Source organism: Motacilla alba, chromosome 1 (assembly GCF_015832195.1).
Source record: "Motacilla alba alba isolate MOTALB_02 chromosome 1, Motacilla_alba_V1.0_pri, whole genome shotgun sequence".
Taxonomy (NCBI): Eukaryota; Metazoa; Chordata; class Aves; order Passeriformes; family Motacillidae; genus Motacilla; species Motacilla alba.
In genome coordinates, this window is record NC_052016.1 from 99,868,421 (window position 1) to 99,885,952 (window position 17,532).

At 35.5% G+C, this 17,532-nt stretch overlaps 1 protein-coding gene across 4 annotated transcripts in view; it reads left to right on the forward strand.

Moving 5' to 3' along the window:
- Window positions 1–17,532, forward strand: part of ANKRD10 (ankyrin repeat domain 10) — a 37,315-nt gene that overhangs the window by 9,114 nt on the left and 10,669 nt on the right. For 2 of the 4 annotated variants that reach the window (XM_038128368.1, XM_038128376.1), the window contains exon 3: window positions 5,447–5,538. In XM_038128368.1, the coding sequence (XP_037984296.1) occupies window positions 5,447–5,538 (92 nt within the window). Of the gene's footprint in view, window positions 1–1,406; window positions 13,724–17,532 lie in introns of those variants that run through there. The other 2 variants (XR_005255862.1, XR_005255861.1) reach the window with 2 other exon arrangements.

Here is a 17,532-nt window from a genome sequence, read left to right on the forward strand (position 1 = left end):
AAGGACAAATGCTGAAAACTGCTTGTCCCAACTGCACTTTGCTCCCCAAAAAAATTCTGTGAGTATATCCTGTGATGCCCAGCCCTCTTATGTAACTGTATGTGCTGGCTAGAATCACATCTGTCTCTCATGAGTGGGCAGTTCCTTACCCCAGGATCACCATATAAAAATACACAGGAGGAAAGCTGAAGTGCCAAGCAATGGTCTGTTTCTACCCATCAGTGTATTCAAGACAATGTCCTACTGTTTCTGATTTTTCTTTTTTTTTTACCCTCAGTGGGCTGTGCCTGCTAATAGTTGTTAGTAGTGTGACTCAGGACCTGCGTTTGGCTGCCTGCCTGCTCTAGTTCACTGTAACAGTGCAATGCAATTATCCTGCTAGTTTTCCTGAGGATTGTTTTTTCTGATTTTTATCCTTGTCACACTACAGATTGGTTCTGGGCTGTTGTATGTATTAGATATATCAGATAATAAGTACTTTCTGATTTAGAAAACCATTAACTTTATTTAAATATATTTTCTCTCTAGCCTCAGCCTATTAAACATTTCTTTTGTATGTTGCCTTTGTTGATTGGCCAAAAAAGTGTTGTGTGGCCTGTCATAAAGGGAAGGGAAAAGAAATGCTGCACCCTTACAGGGGATGCAACTTACTGTTCATGCCGTCAGTTAACATCACATGGCAGTGGTGGCAGATAGTTTTAGGAGGGTTAGACTACCCATTGGAGCAAGAACTGTAAGTAGTCTGATATCCTTGGTGGGGAGGTAGAAAACATTCTTTAGATATATTACAGTTTTTATTTTAAACAACAATTAGGTCTAAATCCAGATAAAAAGATTCCATAAGTTCTCACTTGCACACAAAAGCCTTTTTAGCAAAGGAGGAAAAGTACTCGGTGATCTCTAGTTTCTGCTTCCTAGCTTCAGAAAGGATACAGGTTCTAAGAAATTAGTAGTGTTTGGAAATGTGATCATCTGATAGATGATTGAAATTCAGTCAGTTGAGTTAAGGAATAGAGTTAGTTTGTATTTCTTATCAAGTAAGAGCCTCTGTGTCTTAGTCAGATATTGCTAGCAGAAGTATTTTAGAAGTGCTTGCACAGTGTTGAGGTTTAATCCCAGGGGATGCCTAAGCACTGCACAGCTGCTTCCTTGTTCCCCCACCCAGTGAGGTGGGGGGGGAGAATCAGAGGGGAGGTGTGAGAACTCATGTGTTGAAATAAAGACAGGTTAACAGGTAAAAAAAGGAAACAAATAAAAAGAAATCCAAGAAAATCAAGTGATAAAACATTTTTAAAAACCTCACAGCACAGTGCAAAAAGCTTTGTTGCTCACTGCTACCTCAGTGATGCCAGCCAGTGCTGGAGCAATGACAGCCCCAGTTCTGCTTGCTGAGCATGGTGTCATATGGCATTTGGGTCAGTGGTCCCAGCTGTGACACATCCCAGCCTACTCCTAGCTACAACATTGGTGTACTAATAACACTTTGCTGGTCACAAACCCAAAACATCTTACCAGGCACTATCAAGAAAATTACCTCTGTCCCATCCAAAACAGTATACATAGTTGAAAGTTTTCAGTGTAAATGTGTGTGGGAGCTTTTTATTTTAAAAATAAATTCCCGCAAGTAAGTTGCTTTTGGTTGGGTGGGTTGTTTAGGTTTTGGGGTTTTGTTGTTTTGGGTTTTTTGTTTTGTTATGGTTTTTTTGTTTGTTTTGGTTTTTTTTGTTTGGTTGCTTTTTTTGATAAATGGAAGGAATATAAAGGTACCAATGAGTGCAAGCAGTTGAATCATGTCCAGGGACTTGGAATTTGGAGAACAAAATAGAAAATGTGTTCTGAATTCAACTGGTCCGTCCTCAAGCCAAACAGAATTCAGGTCCCAAAAAGACAGAAGGAAGAAAAATGGAGTAAAAAATGGCTTTAGACTGAATTGAAAAAAAATACCCATACATGAAGGAGGCCTGGGAAGAGAGTTTGAGAAAGTATTTAATCAGTAGAGGAAGTGTCTTTTGAGGTTAAGAGCATAGTGAGGAACTGGAAACTGACTAATCAAGCTGAGATAGATTTACTGATTAAAGCCAAAAAAAGCAAAATACTCTTCAGCCACATAAATAAAGAGATAATAAGGAAGGAAGCTAGATGTTTATTCAGTAAAATGAAATAGAAGTCAAAGGTAATCTGGTCATGACCCCAAGCTAGAGAAAACTGCCCTTGTCTGTGTGAGGGGTAGCCATTCTTTCCAAGGGAAAGGAGGAAGGCATTCAGCAATGAGTTGCAAAAACTAAATGTGTTTGTGATGCTTCATGAATTCTTTTTGCCATTTCTTAAGAGCACTTTGTGCAAACTATTTAGTAACCACAGAACCAATCAAATGTATTATCTTGAATGCTAAATTAATGGAACTTAGTTTGAGTTTCTACTCCTTTGTTTATAATGCATCCCCTAGATTGTGCGACAAGTTTGGGCTGTTTGTGCAGTGTTGCAACAGAGGGACAAATTCAAGTCATTGATGCTTCTCTTCCTGGAATATTATTACAAAAGGGATTGTATCAGACTCAAGCACGGATGGGGAGTATGATCAATTTAAAGGATTATGAGGTGTTATCAGGGTAATCAGGAATTAATAGAGCTTCTCAAAATAACTTCTTTTGCGAGATTAAAGAGATAGGAAAGAAGCATCTTACATATGAGAATGTGCTGTCAGGCTGTACCCTGAACTGCCCTCAGAAAATTCTTGGAAAAAATTGTTACTTTGTTTTCCTGTTAGGTCACATCCATTCCAGTTGTTGAATCAAAACAATTGTTCTGAGACTCATACAGACTACTTTTGTTTTCTTCTGTATGCATTGAAAGATATAAAAGCCATCTTTCAGTGGGATATATATATTTTTCCATATATATTTCTTTTCCATTTAGTCAAACTTATAATCTAGAGAGAATTTCTGAGGAGAGCTAGCAAAGTGTTTCAGTGCAAATATATTTGGCCCCTTATGAGAATTTCAAAGCAACATAATAGTAGTGATGACTGAAATTTGGGTGCTGTAATTAAAAGGAATGCTATAAAAATCTAAATCTGTGTATTCTGTCATTTTTAAAATATTTTTTGAATTCCTTAACTTTAGACACATGGTTTTCTGGGCCAGTGATTAAAAGCAGCCCTTCTCAAGACATATATTCCCTTCTGAAGTACTAATCTTTTCTGTTTGGTGATGGAAGTGATTGCTGCTATACGCTTAACTTATACTTCTTATGTAAAGCTGGAGAGTCCTTTTGCCAAGGTCTTCTCTCCTCTTTGTTTCTCCACAGCAATGTTGGAGTTCAGTTCTCTAGATCTTACTGTGGGCAGTGTGCCAGGTTTATAGGGCTAGGGAAGATTTTTTTATCTTTGTCATATGCATGGCCAACTAACCCTAACCTCAATATGAACTTCATATTGAGTGAATCTCTTGTAACTAAGCCTGGGGCTTGTAGATACTAATGCTGACCAAAAGAGGCAAATAATTTACTTTCTATACTTTGACCACTTTACCAAAAGGGGGGAGGGGAGGACACAGTAACAGAATGATGAATAGAAGACAGCTTTTATGACTGGAAAATTTATTACCCAAATAAATTTTTTCTGGATAAATCAGCCTTGAATATATTTCCGTGTATGATAGTTTAAAACATTGTATCCTTTCTTAAACTTCATTCTCTTCCTGTTACTTCAGGGGAAGTTACAAATAAGGAAAATTTGCATAAACTTCACTGGAAAGCAATCTTCTATCCATCAGCTGAAGCTGAAGACACTTTGGAATAATGGCTTTCTAGCCCTTGTCTAATCTCTAAGACATTTGCACCTCTTTCCTGTGTCCAAACGTCGTCAGCCTCAACAATTTTCCTTATTTTATAAGAAAGTAAACTTTGTTTGATGCCATTGTTGTTCCCTGCTGGGTGTGCTGGGTAGTTCACTGTTTGGCTGAATATATGTCTTAAACACTGGTAAACTGGCTTACCATCAGTGAATTTGTAACTTGTTATAAAGATATTTCATCATGAAATTAAATTGTTAAGTTGAAAATTGAGAATACATACCTTATAATCCAAAATTCATTTTCAAGTTATACTTATATGGTCTAAAAGATAGGATTAAATTTCTCAAAAGCTTGGCAGACAATTTAAGACACTTAGTAGCTTCTAGGTGGTATGATCATATTTTGCATAGATTCACATTTCAAGTAGAGCTGAAGTCTAGCCAGTACTGTGGAGTTAGGCATGAACACTGTTGTGTGTAAACACTGGTGAATCAGTAAAGGTGCTGTGTTAATTTAATAGCTATTGTTGTTGATATTTTAATAAATAATAGCTATTGTTGTTGATATTTTAATAAAAGGAACAGGGAAGCTAAACTGAGGCACATACAGTTAGAACAAGTTTAATATCTGGAACAGACTAGTGAAGTCTGTCAAAAGTTTGGAGACAAAGAGAAGGGGGAAGAAAACAAAGCAAAAAAAACCCTAAAAAAACCCTTGCTGCACTGTGGAAGTGTTGAGGATGAATCACATTAACAGATCAGTGAAAACATTTACTTGCTACTCCAAGGCAGTGTTTCATTACAGATTCTTCTCAGTGGTTCCTAATGCTGGTGGTTAATTGCAAGTACTGAATTTCCTCTGCAGCCTGTAGATCATGATGCATGAATTTACTTGCTGCTTGCTTGGATTTGTGAAATTGTTGTAGATCCTCCCTGTTACCTGTAAGACAGTTAGTGGGGAGGAGTTGCCTGAACAGCAATACTCTACCCTCAGTATGTCTGCAATTATGCAAAAGAATCAAATTATTTGATGTGCTGGTTAATAATAATGGAATATAAATTGACAGACAGTCAGAAAAGACAAATATATAGGATGTGAATCAATGTGTATGTGTTGGGAGAGATCTGGCCTGTCCTATGAACACCTCTATTGCAGTAGAGCTCTGCGTATGTGCTCCTCTCCTGCCAAGTACTGATGGTGCAACCCTCAAGGACTGAGTCAGTGTGCCAGCAGGATCTGAAAGCAGCACAGTCCCACAGACTCTGCCTTGCTGCTCCCAAGCTCACGAGGGCTTGTGCAGTCCAGTGTATTGGGAAAGGAGTGCCAGGAAATGAAGGTGTTAGAATAATGTGCTACGGTGGTGGATGTTGGGAGGGTTAACCAGTTTTCTGAATATAAGTCTGCTGATTGTTGAGCTATTGGATAAGGCTTATCTTGTGAGTTAAATGCCTTTAATGTTACTTCTTGCTAAAAGTCTAATGTACTTGACAGCCAACTGCAGACTTTAAAGTAATGATAAAGTACCTGATGTATTTGCTAGCTAATAATAAATGCTTCTTTTATATATCTGCTCTCTTAATTAAAGTAATGTAATAATCATATTTTAATTTTTAGAAAGATTATGCTTGACAAAATGTAGTTTGTCTTTACAGGATTATGTTGGTGAAACTCCTATTCATAAAGCAGCACGGTCTGGTAGTATGGATTCCATAAGTGCCCTTGTGGCTCATGGTGCGCAAATAGAGTAAGTGAGGTATTTTTTTGTTGTTGTTGATTGTTGTGTGTGTAGCTGACTAACTTAGATCAGTAAACATAGATACTAATTTCAGAAAGAAAAGTCAAAACAGCAGACACATGATCCAAATAATAATGACAGCTAGACATGTTCAACTGTAATGAAGCCTAAGATATTTTGCATGTCTAGTAATAAAATTAATTTTAATTAAATTATACCATTGTGCTACGTTAGTGTTGCACATACATCTGATACAGTAAAATATTTATTGTGCTTCTGTCAGATGACCCAAACTGTACACTTTATTCATAATGTAGTTATTTTTATGAGAAATTTACACCTTGCACAGGTGAATAAATATAGAAAACAATGCAAAAGCAACATTATGTGCAAAACAGCAATTCACACACTTCACCATTAGTTTATTACTGTTTGTTAGTGTCTTGTGTATTTGCCCTGTTAACTTTTTTCTTTAAAGGTTTATGTACTGCAAAAACATTCAGAAAAGCTCACAAACTTTTGCAACTTACAGCATGGACAAAATGGATGCAGTTTTCACCTAGAAATGTTGAGTATAAGCTCTATGGCTTATAAATAATATCAATACTTTAGCAATATGTTTTAATTAGAACTAGCTTTATTATCTTAAATGGTAACTAGTTACTGTATTTTAACCTGCACTATGAAACTTTGAAGTTGTAAGTGAAATAAGAATCATGTAGTTAATTTCTTGTTTTACCCTTTGGTTTCCATCTTACTGTTTTTGTAATGCTGCCTTGATAAATCTACCATAAAATTTAACTCTTTTAGCTGTGTCATAAGAGTATTCAGGGAATATATTACCTTTAAGTTAATTGTAGTGAACTAATTGCTTTGTATGAAGAGATTTCTTTATGGAAAAATGAAATAAGCTGTCTCAGTTATTGACAAGCATATTAAATCAGTCTTAAATGTATAATTTCCCATTTTTCACTCACTTTTGGATATTTTTAAGATAAACTTGGAATTAAATTTACTGTGGAATTGAGCAAACCTTAATTATCATCATCAATTAGTATGTAATCTTGTGGTTTTAACAAAGCAGCTAACCAAAAGGAAGTTGTGGAACTGCATAAACAATGTGAAATGGGTGATACCTGTCTTTGACCAAAACTTTTTGCAGCAGAAGCAGTGTAGGTTTATAGCAGTTTTAGTGAACAGGAAATAATGTGAATTCTCAGTTTTCTAACTTTGAATTCCATCTATGTTTCAGATAATTAAACATCAGGTCCTGTCATGGGAATGGTAAAATTGGGGATAAAAGGCTTGTGGAGCAACCCAAGTTTAATCATTTAGAGAATAAGGATTTGGCCTTGTCACCTGAGGGAGTTAGCTATTGACTGATAGGGGTGAGGATTTTTTCCCTTAGAATCCAGTTTCCAGGTTCAGTATGTTTAATTAGGCCAAATCCATGTATATGCTTTTGACATTCATTAATTTTGGGGCAGCTGGTTTTGAAGGCTGGCCCTGATTAGTGGTATGTAGATTTCCTTGTTTTTGTAGAAGTACAAAAATGTAGGTGCTCTGGAAGTTCTGACTCCTTTATTTTATGACTCTAGTTAAAAGAAAAGGAGAGGGATTTCAGTCATATATTTGAGTTTTAATTGTATATATTAACTGAAATGATAATTGACTGATAATTGATTGATAAAACCAAGGCAAGAACTTCATGAAATACAGAACTAAGAACTAACTAGAATTAAACTGCTGATCTGTACTGATGATGAATAAGTACTTTCTATTTTTACAGGGATTAGATCCTCTAATCCATTTTTTTCTTTATTTCTTAGTATAGTTAACAGTATTGAAGTCTAGTTTCATAAGGATGAATGAAATACCCCTTGGGACTGCAAATAGTCAAGTATACTACTTTTACATTATATTTATAATACATGTCCAAAATGCCATCATCCCTAGTTTTTTATAGCAAGTAGAACAGGGATGATAAGATTTTGGTATTGCACAAACACTAGTAACCACTAATGTAATATTACAAGAAATGTATTTTTTGTTAATGACTGATTATTGCTGTTAAAATGAAGTAACTTGAACTCAAGAAATCTTGTTACCAGTGTTTACCACATTTCTACTTTATTTCCTCCTTTGGTTATATTGAAAGACAAAGAATCTTGATAATAGTCAAGGATAAAAGCAAGAATTTTAGTTTTAATAAAATAGCCTCACTTGAATTTTTCTAGTTTATTATATTTCAGGCTTGCTAGTGTGTTGCTTTTGCAGAGAAAGACAGGATGTTGCAGTATAAGTCTCATTAAGCTGTTGCATTGTTTTCCTAATTGATGAGAGAGAATTTGGGTCTCTATTCCTGTGTAAATTTTTAATAATATTAAAAAATAATAATTGTACCCTAGTAAAAATATTTTGATTTTTTGTGGTATTTACCTTCTCATTTTAGCTGAAGCATATTCTGTGCACAGTATGTCCTACAGCCATAAAAATGGTTGCTCCACTAACTATGGTATTCATGGACCCTTGAAGAGGGGGAAGCAGGTGGTCACAATGTCCTCATATGAGTGAAAAGGTTTGCTGTGTAACTGACTTTTTAATGTGGATAGTACCTTTTAAAGTATCCATAATTACTGCTGGATTTTCACTAAAAGGCATATTTATGTATGGTTAATTGTGTATTATTTATCATGGTGACAGACAAGTGTCCACAGATCTTTATGACAGAGGAAAAGCCTTCTTGGTGCCATGTTTTGTTTTGCTCTTTTGCACTGTTAGTAAATGCTGTGTTTTAATGTAGTTATATAGATTGTATCACAGCATATATAAAAATACAAAATTCAGCTGTAAACACAGGACACTGTTGAACCAAAAACAAGCAGATGCAAGTGTTGATTATCCTGCTTCATGCCCATTTGCATGTGGTGCACTTGTGCATTGTGTCCACTTATCTCTTAATAAAAATTCTTCTGCAGCTGTCATTTAAGCAGTTGTGTATTCCTTAGTGTCTTGATTTTGAGCTTAGAGGGAAGTTTCAAACACTGTGTTATCCTGGAGTAGAGAGAGGTGTAACTTGTGGAATGGGCTGTGGCTTGGTATCCACCCATCCAATTGAACACAAATTCTTGCTTGCATAAAGATTTTACTGATCACAACATTTGAATAGTATTATAGAAAAGCTTTTTATTTGCCTGGCAGAAATCTTCAGGATTTGGGTAAATTTGGGTTGTATACCATGATGGCATGTTATGATTCCCTAAAAAGATAATTTCCTTTCTAGTTTAATATACTCTGGTCTCAAGGTTTGAGTAGAAGCAGTGACATGCTGAGATAAATAAACCAGTACATCTGTTTCCACCAGATGACAGATTCATACTGTGATGTTGATCTGGTTTAGGCAGACACTTCAGCCACTTTCTTGTTAAAGCTGTCTGGCATTCATCTGAGTGTGTAAATTCAATGCCAGAAATGTCCTATCACTGATACTAAGTTTTTCAGCAAGACCTTTATTCTCATTCTTTGACAGGGATTTACTTAATTTTATTTATTCTTTTCAAACTCATATGTCCCAAACTGCATTGTGTTGTTTAAAAAGGCAATATTAATATAATTTTTCTTCACAACTGCTATCCATCTTCCATTACAGAAATCGGTCTGCTGTGATTTTTTAGTGCTGCTGGATTAGTCCTTTGTGAAATTCTTGTATCTTTGTTTAACGTCACCACTCTTGTGATATCTCAGCTTTTATTCTTCTCATTTGTACTTTTGAGATTTCTTGACTTCCTGAAAATCAGCCACCTCTAGTGAAGAGACAGTGATGTGTCGTTTTCATGACGGCACACAAGTCGGCCATTCCTTTCTGATGCAAACTCTCAATTCCTTTTCAGTCTGGAGGGGAAGCTTACATGGCCTGTTTTCTTGAAGGGTCTCAGGGTTCAGAAATCTCCTGTCTTAGTTAATGGATCGATTTCTTAAAATCTTAGGAGCTATTTGCAGGTTCTTACTGTGAGCTTGTTTTTCTTGCCTAGCTAACTTAACTACCAAGCTTTTAATACTGAGCTGCAGTCCATTTCTGGGGTTAACATACTGGTGAAGTGCCACAACTATGTCACCTCCTTACTTCAGAAGTTGTATTACAGCATCGATTCAATGTAGAAGAAGCAACATTCTACTTTCTTACAGTCATTAAATTAACCTCATCTTCAGAGTAATGCTTCTGGATCTTACTGATCATTTGGATTTTGGTGCTTTTTCAACTGAGAGGTTCTTATCTGTTAACTAGTATATTAGTGCTTGTATAATCTGTTTGGTACTTTCCAAACTCAGACCACTTTATACACATTCTTTTTACGAACCTGATTGCCTCCAAATACTAGTTAAACTGCTGGATTAATTGCTGTTGTTGCATTATTAAACATTGCTGTATAATTAAGGAAGAATACATGGCAATTCTTGTTTAATTGTATGTAACAAGCATTTTAAGGGCCATCACTGTGGTATTCTTGTAAGTGACCATTTTTCAGTGTAGAGGATACACGTGTTGGAATTTATTCTGCCTTTCCCATTTTATATAAATTGTTGTGGGAGGGCAAATTCAAATGGTTCATTTCAACGGTGAAACACTAATTCTCCTTTAAAAGAACTGCAAGTAAAGCTTGGTAATTTCTTCCATGTTTGGTTTCCTGTTTGGTTGCTATGGTTGTAGCAGTACTTGAGGTGGTTTGTAGGAGCTTGTGATTATGAAGTAGGGCAGTAATTTGGATTTAGTCTGAAGAAAAGATTTGGAAATACTACAGCAGAATGTATATGCATGGGTGACTGACAAAAAATGAGAGAGGTGCAGTCTTAGACTAAACCAGTCTGGAAAAATGTAGTTTTCAGAGTTACTGACACTTCTAATAATTGCAGGAAGCTGAGGGAAACCACTGAATTCCTGTTCCATTCGAATGCAGATTATTCTTAGTGGGGGTGGAATAACAACAGTGATTACTGACATCAGCTGGAAAATAGCACAGAGTGTGAGAGGCTGTGCTTTTTATGAATAAAGTAAAATCCATCATTAAAGCAATGATACTCAGGACCTTTCTGGAACATAAAGAGGAAATTCACTAGATGCATGTGAGCTTGATAGTTTAGCTTATTCATTAGTGAGAAGCCTTATAGCACTGGTTTCTTGACTTCACTCCAAGAGAGCTGAGTAAAGAATATGGAAGTGTTATCAAGACTTTTATATGCAGATTGCTCAGATTTCTGGCAGGAATGTTTGGGGTTTTTTTTGTTGGGACTGAGCTACCTTCATGTAAGATACTGTGGATACTGTGCTGATGTTCACATAAATGTGTGCAGTTTCCCTTGAGATAGATTTTTTTTTTCCTGCAAGATAAGCTATTCTGTTGCTATTCTGGCTACAGAAACCCAGGTACAGTTAAGTCAAGTGGAGAAACCAAAGTATCATCAAGAGGAGCTTTGCCAGAGTTAAATACAGTGAAAGAAGCAATTATATCCCAGACACAGTAGTCTTACTAGTTCTGATGGTTAGTCCAGATGTCAGTGATGGTCATGTGTAGGGATGCTATGCTTGATCTGGCAATAGTTTTTTACTAGATATGTGATGAGAGGATTGTTTATTGCAACGTCTGCTCTAGCCTCTCTAGCCTGCCGTGTTGATTTGGGTTTTGTTTGCTGATCTGGTTTATGTGCTTTCAGTAAAGTTGTTCATAGACCAACTAGTACCTAGTAGCCTCTGGACAAAAAAAAACCCCAGGAGGTAGTTGTGGTGTGGCCCAGAACATGTTCAGGTTGGTCAGAAAAGTTTTCTTACGTGTGTCATGCACTACTGAGTACAAGATGTATCTCATGACATGGAGGCTTAACAAACCATGGAAGAGCTTTGGTAATCATAACTTAGGGAAAATATTACTCTTCAGCTTCATTCTGTTTTGCTTGATCGGGCTTATATATGATGGATAAATTTTCTTATAAAGGGAGAAAAATCTACGTTTCAAAAGCTTTTTTTTGTGAAGCTCATTTAAACTGGTTTTATGTGGTTCCTTAATCCAGAAGATTTTATGTCTGCCTGAGCAAACACACCAAGTTATTTTTGACACCAAAAACACCCCAACAAGACTGTGTAGTTTGATAGTGTCCCTATTATGGGAAAATAATGAAACCATATACTACCTACAGTCCTTTCATTCTTGATTTTTTGCCCTGCTTTTGGCACAAAACTACCTTAACATTAATTTACCTCTTCATTTTTATTTCCAAACTTCCACTGTCCATGCTGTTTGTACTGAACAGCTTGAACTTTAAGGTTTGGTACATTTGAGAGAAGCTTTCTTCCTTCATTTCTCTAATTCTAAGCTACCTTTGGGTTTCATTTGCTATGTTGAGGAGAAATAATGTCATTTTATTTGCTACTAGTCATCTTGGTGGGTATCTGTGTTCCAAGGTTGTTTTATCTTTTCAAGTTAGAGTTTTCTCTGAACCTGTTCTCCGTAGTTTTCCATTACACTTTCTTCTTTGTTAGCAACTTTATTTGCAATTCTTGCTCTGTTTCTAGAAACATGAAGTTAACAGCAATGATAGTTCTCATTGTCATGAGGTGGGCTAAGTAACTCTTACTCTCTCCTTGTGTTTAAAGTGGCTGCAGCACTATAAAGATGCTCATTTGGAATTAAATTTTGCTAGTGATCTAGGAAATACTTTCATTTTAGTAGGAAAGGTCTTTTTGGTCATGCTGTATTGCAATCAGACTGTTTCAAAAATTACCATAGTATTACCTACCTTCCCTTTGTGAATTATTGTTATTAGGAATCACTTCTTAAGTAATGAAAAATGAATTTTAAAATATTGTTGCTGGAACCAGGCCAAGTCAAGCCTGTATTAATAAGGGGAAGGTTTACTTGGTCATGTGAATATTTTGTACAAAAGGTACTGAAAATGAAGTGCACTGCTTGAGGTCTTTAGTAAAGCATATGAATGGGGAATACAGATACAACAAAAAATCCTGATGGTGATGTTTGTGGTAACTGCAGTGTTGTCTACCATGGTTAATGAATTCTTTCTTCTGCCAATGTTTGCTCAGTCAGGAGTTAAAGTATCTAGGAGCTAATTATAGCTGCATAATTCATAGTGAACTTTGATTTTCCTGTGGAGAAAGTGGCTTCACAAAGCAGAGTCCTGTTCAGTATATTCCTCTTGTTGTGATTTTGGATGATGTTCACAGGAACTCTACCACTGGTTTTAGAAGTGTAAAATAATTTCAGCTGCTAGATGCTTTGTTGTGAAATAAAAACGTGGCACCAACTTGTGCTTTTGTAGATGCCCAGTGTGTAATTCTAGCATGAATTTGTATAGCTGCCCCAGCAGTGACACACATCTGTTTAGTTAAGATTATTTTTCTCTTGGTATCTGGAAAAAAAAGTTTGAAACAATTTTATAACTTCTGTATTTGGACACCAAAGGGTTAAAACACTTAAAGTTTAGTATTTTAAAATAATTTTGCTTTAGAAATTTTACACTAGTATACTACTGTTTATATAGGAAACAATTTTTTTCACTGTGGGCGTTTTAGTGTTCTGATCTTTTTTTTTCTCTTTCTTCTTTTGTTTTGTTTTAATCCTTGTATCTGCTAATTTTTGTATATAGGAATAGCTACTAATTCTTTTGAGATACAGCCTACTAAATTTAAAGTAATTGAAGCCATGAGTTGACCGGTAACTTTAATCCATTCTATATAAATTGCAGTGAAGAACTGAACAATTGGTTTCAGGATGGAAGTTATAATGCTTTTCAAGGCATAAAAGGCTTAGTATCTTGTTGTTAAGGTGGTCACATGATAATGGCTTACATATTGAATAATGTGCTACAGCACTTTATGTATGTTAATGTACTTTTAATCTTAATGTTGCCTGCAAATATGTGATCCCTTATGATATAAGTTTCCTGTTTATGCACCATTGCCCGTTTAAATCAAACAGAAGATTCTGAAACTGTAAAAACTACACATGTCAATGTTTTACAGCTACGTAATTCGAATTGACTTGATTTTTTCAAGTAATCCTAGAAAGGGGGAGCATTCCATATAGAAACTGCTGAAACTGCCACAGGTGCTTCTCCGAAAACCTTACAGTTGTGGCATTGAATGTTCAGTATCGCTTCCTTTCTGCACACAAGGCATACTGTTGAGGTATTTGTTGCGGTGATTGGTTTTAATGCTAATCTAGGAATTCAGATATAGAATCTATAGATTTGCATGCTTTGCTTACCCTAATTTACAATTATCTACATTTTTATTTGTAAACTAACAATAGATAAGTTGAGATCAGTAATTTTTAACAGATATTACATTGATATACGAAAACTGTGGTTTATTTTCTTAGATTGTCGCATGGCATTAACAAAAACACAGTAAGCTGTAGGTGCTGTAATCACTGTTTCAAATTAAACATTCAGGAGATTTTTTTTACATATATGATTTTCAAAAATATTTATTGTTGACTTTTTCTGTAGCAAGTGTTTGTTTTGTTTTTCAAGGTATGTGACATTATAAGTTGAAGATAGTGTATTTCTAAGATATTTCTATGTTGAAAAGACAAAGGACATCTACCTGATTTTTTTCTGCCAATGAATATGAAAAATCAACAATTGAAGCAACTTAGAAGCAATTTTTTTGAAGTAAATTCAATAGCGTTTATAATTCAATATGAGAAGCACAAGTCTTTGCTTTCTTTCTACAGATCTTTCAGAATAAATTCTGTACGTTACACTGAAGTAAATCTTCCTTACACAAAGTCATATTTAAACAATTCTAAATTTTGGATGTTTTGTTGTGGGTTTTTTTTTGTTTTGTTTTTGTTGGGGTTTTTTTTTGTTGGGTTTCTTTTTTTCTTTTACTTTCTATGGGTTAGCCATAGTGGAAGCATCTTGAATATTTTCTAAAAGCTTGCCTCAGTTTTATCTTCCTTTAGTAAACTTCTTAAATTAGGTTGAAATAATAAAAATTTCCTCCTAAATAAAGCTAAGCTGAAAGTTAAATTCGTGTTTCTGTACACCAGTCCTGTTTGGCCAGATAACGCACTTGTCTCTTGGTTTAGAGCAACAATTGAATTACACTCACAGCCAACATTTTGGAAAAAGCATTTCAGAAGAAGGAAATACCTAAAGTCATGCTTCATCAGTGTCCTCTTTATAGCTGCTTTAATTGGGTACCAGGACTTTCAGATGAACTGGGCATTTAGAATGGGAGTTCAGATGACGTCAACCCAGAGGGAGAAGAATGGATCCTAAAAACAAGTCCTCTTCATGCCAAGATCAGTCAATTTTGAAGACTGCCTGTGGTCATCACTTGATGGAAGAAGAAAAACACGTTATAAGAGTGTTTTAAGCACTGTAGGTCTGTGAATAAATGCATATGCACAAGTCAGAGTGTTAACTCAATATATCAGTTTGTGTTTTGAGTTTATTTATGAAAACACCTGTCACTACAGAGTGTGATGAGCAAGTGTCATACGTCAAGAAACTTCAAGATCACCTACTCATCCATATTCAGACTTCCATCATCTTTTCTCATGGATTTTTTTCTATTTAGAATAGCTTTATAATATGAAAATGTATCCTTCCTTACATTTGGCTTTCTTTTTTTGCATTGGAGTTAGCATCTTATACTTCTGTACTTTGAAGAAAACAAGATGTTTTTATTCCCAGCTCCTGGATTTTAACTTGTGAGAAGGCTGAGGGTAAATAATAGCATGCTTCATGATTTTAATTTGTTTCTAGTCATAAGAATTACATGGAAACAATGAATAAAGTATATAGCAAAAAATTGCTGCTTAGTGAAAAACCCTGAACAGGACTCAGTCATTTTTCAAATACTTGAATTGCCTTGGAAAGGATGCAAGATATGTGTTTTCTAAACATGGAGTGAATTGACTTCCTGGTGGCTGCCTTTAGCCCTGGGCAATGTTAAGTAAGGAATTTTTCTCTTGTTTGTCAGTTTGTGCCTTCATGTATATTCCTGTCTGGAGCAGGTGCCAAAAAAGGAATGACATTTTCAGAGCTTTTGTTTTTAGTGTCCTTTCTTCAGTTTTTCCACCTGTTCCTGTAGCTAGACTGACCTTCAGAGTTGTCTTTAGTTTTTGACTTTTTTCTTTTTTACTGGAGAGAGAGAAGGAAATAAGTTTTTGGAGCACTGCTATCTGATTTGGTAGTTACTAGGCCAACCTTTAGAAAATTCTGCATGAAGTCAGTAAATACTATTTAATACAGGCTGACAAAGGATAAAACACATGCCACTTTCCAAGACTTATTCTGATTTTCTTTCTTATGTCTTCCTTCTATCCTTCCACACCTTCCTTGCTGCTGGCTTCTTCCTTCATAATGAATTAATGAGAAAAATGCAGTGTTTATGACCTGCTATTTGTCTTATTTCAGCTAGAAGCCTAGCTGAGAGACAAACCTTAAAAAGAAACATAAGCTTGTCCTGAAGTTTGGCGTCATTAAAAAGTTTTTTAAAAAAGCCAAAATCAACAAAACCCCCTACAAAACAAAGTGTAAAACCTGATAGAAATTTCTATCCCCATTTTTAAATTTTGAGTAATTCAGCTGCAGAAATAGACCTATCATATTTGCTGTATGATTAGCAATGACAAAAGGACAGTTTGCCTGAAGACTTAGTATCAGTGTGTTTTTAGCTTCTTGGAGCTTTCACTGTTTCAAGGTGTTTAGGATAAAAGATCAAAGCTGGTACCAGAGAGATTTTTAACTAACTAAATAAAGTGGAGGATGGGTGGAAAAGAAGATTTTTTTTTTTCAAGACCCATGACCTTGAGGTAGTTCTGTCCATGTTGTCCACTGTTTCTTCCAGCATTTTTCTTTTGCAGCCCAGGTCTTGAAGTTACTTTCAGTTATAATATCCTTTACCAATCCTTTTTCTTTATGTCAGCAGCTGCAATAAATGAAGTACCTTTCAAGGGATACCTAATAACTGAAAGAGCTGTAAATTTATTTGAATATAGTGATTATCTCTGAGTTTCCTGCTGGTTGATTTTTCTTCCATTTTTTTTAGCCACGCATTCCATGTCACGTGGCTGCTACACTTTGTAGCCAAATGAATCACATACTATTCCTCCTCATTTTTCACTTGATAGTCAGTTTGCATATCATTGCAGTTCATAACCAAGGGCTAACAGGGATTGCACATAAGAGGTTGAACTCCTCTTATGTGTGACTGGGACAGTGAACCATTTCTATTTTCATCTATATAATCTAGTCTGTCTTCAGTAATGACACTTAAATTCTTAGCTCCTGGGATAAGCTGAGGCAGACACTTCACCGCCAGACATGGGCAGCAGATTTAGTATTAGATGTGTTCCTAGTTCCTTGTAATTACAGCTGTAACAGGTTGGTTCCACTCCAAGTTCAGATTAACACTTTTAAAGAATGGTCTAGTAGATATCCTAGCATTTTAATCCATTCAAGTACTCCAGGCTTTCTGGAAGGACTGTATTTTACACTATTTTTCTGTTACAGACTCAGAATCCTTATAGTCATTGACAGTATTCCTAAATTATTTTGAAAATACATAAACTATTCCAGTCTGGTAAAACTCTGTGGTATCTGTTAAAAGCATTTTCTTTCCTATTTTGTTCCTATTTATATTAGCAATTTTTTTTTTTTTTGTTACTTGCATTTTGTTATGATAGGGTAATATAGCACAGATAGCTCTTGCTGCCTCTTGTGTTCCCACTGACAGATTTTTTCCTCCTAGAGAAAGCTAGAGGAATCAGCTGAAGAAGTAGGTCTTTCTTTCATCTTTCTACCCTGTTGTGAGAAAGTGTCGGAAGATTTCTGCAAAATTTGTCAGCTTTTCCTTTAATGCGTCCTGTTAATATTGGAATGCAAGGCACTATAACAGAAATTTCAAAGTATATGAAAGTCCAAGAATAATCAGGCTTTGATTAAAATCATGTACATGGACAACTGGATATAGGAAAAATA